Below are 4,240 nucleotides of genomic sequence, written 5' to 3'. Positions count from 1 at the left end.
ATTGATTAATTTTGATAACTTTTTATTGATGTGCTAAAGTATAAATAAATAAATAAAAAAACTAAATACTATATTTCTCATATCTACGTTGATACAAAGTACAACCTTTTCAAAGTCAAGTTATCGATTTGAGCCTCTTCGGAACCTCATATTATATCCAATGTCAATAGACAGGTAATGATAGGAGATAGGTTTAATACAATATTGTCTGGTAATGTCGTATTATATACAATGTATATTTTGTCATTATTTTATTCTTTTTCCGCTTATTTGTGGACTACAATAAAGAATATTTGATGTATTATTAGTCGCTGTGATTGAAGTCGGTTTTTCTTTTATTTGCGAGCAAACACAATTTTATAATAACAAATAACATTTATGTTGAAAACTAGAGAAAAAAAAATTTATAAGGAAAAAAGTGTGTGTGCCAGCTCCGACGCACGACTGGAGTTTACTCCTTCAGATTGACTGTCTAAATAGGCACAAAAAAATTAGTTCGTTTACAGACGATAGTTTAACGTGACAACGTCATAACAAAACATCTCCTCGGACGCACAGGCCAATCGAGTGGAAGGGAGATAGATGCGACGCAAGCGTACAATGAGCGTTACGGGACAACGAGAGTTAAGCGCGCTTATCTCAGAAACTAATGGTTTGAATTAAAAAACACCGAAGACACACACCGAAGGCTATATGCTATTCTTTTCTCAAGTTAACCCGTGTGAAGCCGCGGTGCGCAGCTAGTGGTATATGAAACCGACTATGTGACTAGACAAAATTATATTAGGTCTTTATCTATGAAATTGCCGTTTCATCGTACTGGCTATTTAAAAAAAAAACACTAAGAACTCGAAATTCAAATTATTTTTATATTAAAAATATTCTTTTTTTATAATTAGTAATTTGTTTAATGGTTAGCGTTCTGTTTACATCGTATTTGTACGTTTTTCGTCATCATGGATATGTTAAGAATTCGAGTGATTATGGAGTATGAGTGCCATCGTGGTAACAAAGCGGCAGCAGTGGCACGCAACATCAACGACGTGCTTGCGAACACTACTAACGATCATACCACCCGTTATTGGTTTGCTCGCTTTCGCTCCGGAAATTTTGACGTAAGCAATAAACCACGTGGTCGGCCGAAAATGTTGGTCGACAAAGACGAATTAAAAGCGATTGTGGAGGCTAATGATTCTCAAACTACAGCTGAATTAGCAGCAGCTTTCGAAGTTCGCACTAAAACAATATTGGTCCATTCGCATCTAACAGGCAAGGTAAAGAAGCTCGACAATTGGGTGCCTCAGGAATTGAATTAACGCCAGCGCGAAATACGCGTCGTGACGTGCCTTGCGCTTCTCAACAGACACACAAACGAAGGCACATTGAATCGCCTTATTTACTTGTGATGAAAAATGGATTCTATTCGACAATCGCAAGCGTTCAGCTAGTTGGTTAAATCCTGGTTCAGTACCTAAACAATCCCCTAAACGAAAAATGACCCCTAAGAAAGTGATGGGTAACTATTGTTGGTCTAGCGCTGGTGTAATTCATCACAGCTTCTTACCAAATGGCATGAGCATTACTTCAGATGTGTACTGTGAAGAACTAAACACAATAATGGGGATGCCCGCACGTCTCCAACCAGCTTTGGTCAATCGCTCGGCTCCGCTGCTCCTGCACGACAACGCGCGACCTCATACTGCACAGCAAACGGTCTCTAAGTTACAAGAGCTGGGGTTGGAAGTTCTCCGTCATCCACCGTACTCACCATATTTTGCCCCTACAGACTTCCACTTTTTCCAGAAATTGGATAACTTTTTGGCGGGAAAAAAATTCAACACCCGAGAGGCAGTACAAAATGCCTTTGAAGAGTTTGTTGCCTCCCGTCCAGCAGAGTTTTTCAAGAAAGGCATCAATAAGTTACCACTACGTTGGCAAAAATGCATTGATTCCATGCGTACTTACTTTGAATGATAAAAATAAAAAATAAAAAACTATAGAAAAAAAGAGCGTTAACTTATTTCCTCAAAAACGGCAATTTCATGGGTAAAGACCTATTATATTCCTTAACTAAATAGTTTGTTTCTTAATTAATTGAAATATTCGAGTGTAACATGTGATAGTTTTTCAAAATTTCCATACGTACATACATATTTTAAATTATTTATATTTTAATTATTAATGAAGAAATTAAATTATGAAAGTAAATTATTTTCCTTCTAACCTATTACCTATAATATAAACCTATGATATAACCTCTAACCTAACGCTATGCCTATATTCTCTTATATAACGCCCGGTTTCTGAAACGTTTGTCAAAGTATAGGTCTACTAAACGACTGTTAGATTTAACACGGCTGTCAAATAAATTTGAGTTGCTAAAACGTCATTCGCAGCAAAACTAACTAATCCTCGATTAGTTTGATTTGACATTCGTTTTGTAACATGTGGTCATGTAACATTATAATTAAATATTATTTTATATATTAGTGATGTATCAAAACCTACAGAATCTGTTAGTTGTGATTTTATTTAATAAATCTGATAATACAGATACATCCAATAAAGCATCATATAAAAGAAGATGAAAAAAAAAAGAAAATAGTTCCTAAAAAATATATATATATTTAAAAAAAACAATATTATGAAAAAAAGATGAAGAGCGTATCCTTAGAAGAAAAAATTAAATTATCAGAATATAGACTAAATTAAAAAAAAACATTCGTTATTAAATCTAGAAAAAAAATATACAGAAAGAGTATGAAAATATGATAAAGTAATTATAATTGTAATAGCTTGGTTTAAATTCTAGTTATTAAGTTATTATAAGTATTTTTTTTAATAGTTCCTATAAATGTATATTTAGATATATATTTTATGACCTTTTCTTTTGAAATTCCCTATTATTTATATATTGTTACTAATAAAATTTAAAAATAACAATTAAAATGTGTTAATAATAGACATGACCACGCAGCAGTGTTTTCATTTATTATTGAACTTTGACCAGTTTCTTCTTGGTGATAATAATAGACATCTGTGTAACCTACAACAAAGAACGAAAAATTTTAGTTTAACAAGACCAAAATGTAGACTTTTATAAGAAAAAGCATATATTACATTTATAACACTTGGTTATAAATATGCTTTACATACCTTTAAAGAAACAAAATGTAGTTTCACGTAGAAAATAATTGTTTTCCTTAAGTTAATTCACCGATATACACCGATTAGTTGACCGAGTATTTGACAGACATTTGATCAATGTTATCACGTTTCAGAAACCCAAAATAGCGGTTAACATACGATTCCACAGTCAAATGTGACAGCTATGTCAACTGACAGGATGTTTAAATTAAGTAGTTTAACCATGCTTTTAGCAACTCATTTGGTACTTAACAAGATATTTGACAGATGTTTTGTTAATTTTTGCGTTAACCAGCCTTTCGGAAACCGGGCGTAAGTCTAAGTAAGTGACTAAGCCTTTGAAATGTCGTTAGGTACTAGATAAATCGTACCTATTATATCATCTAAAGGGCACCTATACTGCGTTTTGATACATCCATTCTTAACATTCCTTCATTCACAAGAGGTAGAAAACTTTTATTTTCTTTCAAAACTTTTTAGAGTATTTCTTAACATAGAAGTTAAAGATTTTTAATCCACTCTGAAAAAGGAAGAGCTCAAGAAGACTGTATTTTTGAAATTATAGTTCTTTTGGCGTGTTAGAGGATAACTGTGTTTGCTCGCAAATGAAAAAAAACCGACTTCAATTATCTTCATCGACGAGTAATACAACGTAGATCGACGAAAAAATAGTCAAGTAACTACGCGTTATCAAAGATTCCTCAAAAAGTAGTTATCAAATCTCGATAAAATTTATATGTGACCACATGATAAACACCAGCTTTCGATTAAATCAAAAATTTTCAAAATCGGTACACCCAGTAAAAAGTTATTAGGGATTTTCAAGAGTTTCCCCTCGATTTCTCTGGGATCCCATCATCAGATCCTGGTTTCCTTACCATAGTACCAAACTAGGGATATTCTCTTTCCAACAAAAAAAGAATTATCAAAATCGGTACATCCAGTAGAAAGTTATGCGGTATAATACAACGTAGGTCGACGAAAAAACCGTCAAGTAAAAATGCATTATTAGATAGGTATATAACTCGAAAAGTAGTTGTAAAAAAATACAGTCGAATTGAGAACCTCCTCCTTTTTTGGAAGTCGGTTAAAA

The 4,240-nt window shown here is 33.1% G+C and overlaps 2 protein-coding genes across 2 annotated transcripts; both read left to right on the top strand.

Annotated features, from left to right (window-relative positions):
* Positions 1–956: 956 nt before the first annotated feature.
* LOC123666009 (histone-lysine N-methyltransferase SETMAR-like) lies at positions 957–1,316 on the top strand. The gene has a single exon (XM_045600223.1). It carries the CDS (start codon positions 957–959, stop codon positions 1,314–1,316), a length of 360 nt encoding a protein of 119 aa, XP_045456179.1.
* A 178-nt stretch (positions 1,317–1,494) lies between these two features.
* On the top strand, positions 1,495–1,974 carry LOC123666008 (histone-lysine N-methyltransferase SETMAR-like). The gene has a single exon (XM_045600222.1). The coding sequence runs from the start codon at positions 1,495–1,497 to the stop codon at positions 1,972–1,974; it is 480 nt and encodes a 159-aa protein (XP_045456178.1).
* The last annotated feature ends 2,266 nt before the right edge of the window (positions 1,975–4,240 follow it).

The sequence above is a fragment of the Melitaea cinxia genome, chromosome 25, assembly GCF_905220565.1.
Source record: "Melitaea cinxia chromosome 25, ilMelCinx1.1, whole genome shotgun sequence".
Taxonomy (NCBI): domain Eukaryota; kingdom Metazoa; phylum Arthropoda; class Insecta; order Lepidoptera; family Nymphalidae; genus Melitaea; species Melitaea cinxia.
Note: the sequence above shows the minus strand (reverse complement) of the source record. Positions and strands in the feature narration are given on the sequence as shown.

What these genes read in the sequence shown, in the direction of transcription:
- LOC123666009 (XM_045600223.1), top strand. Translation starts at nt 957, where the DNA reads ATGGATATGTTAAGAATTCGAGTGATTATGGAGTATGAGTGCCATCGT.
- LOC123666008 (XM_045600222.1), top strand. Translation starts at nt 1,495, where the DNA reads ATGACCCCTAAGAAAGTGATGGGTAACTATTGTTGGTCTAGCGCTGGT.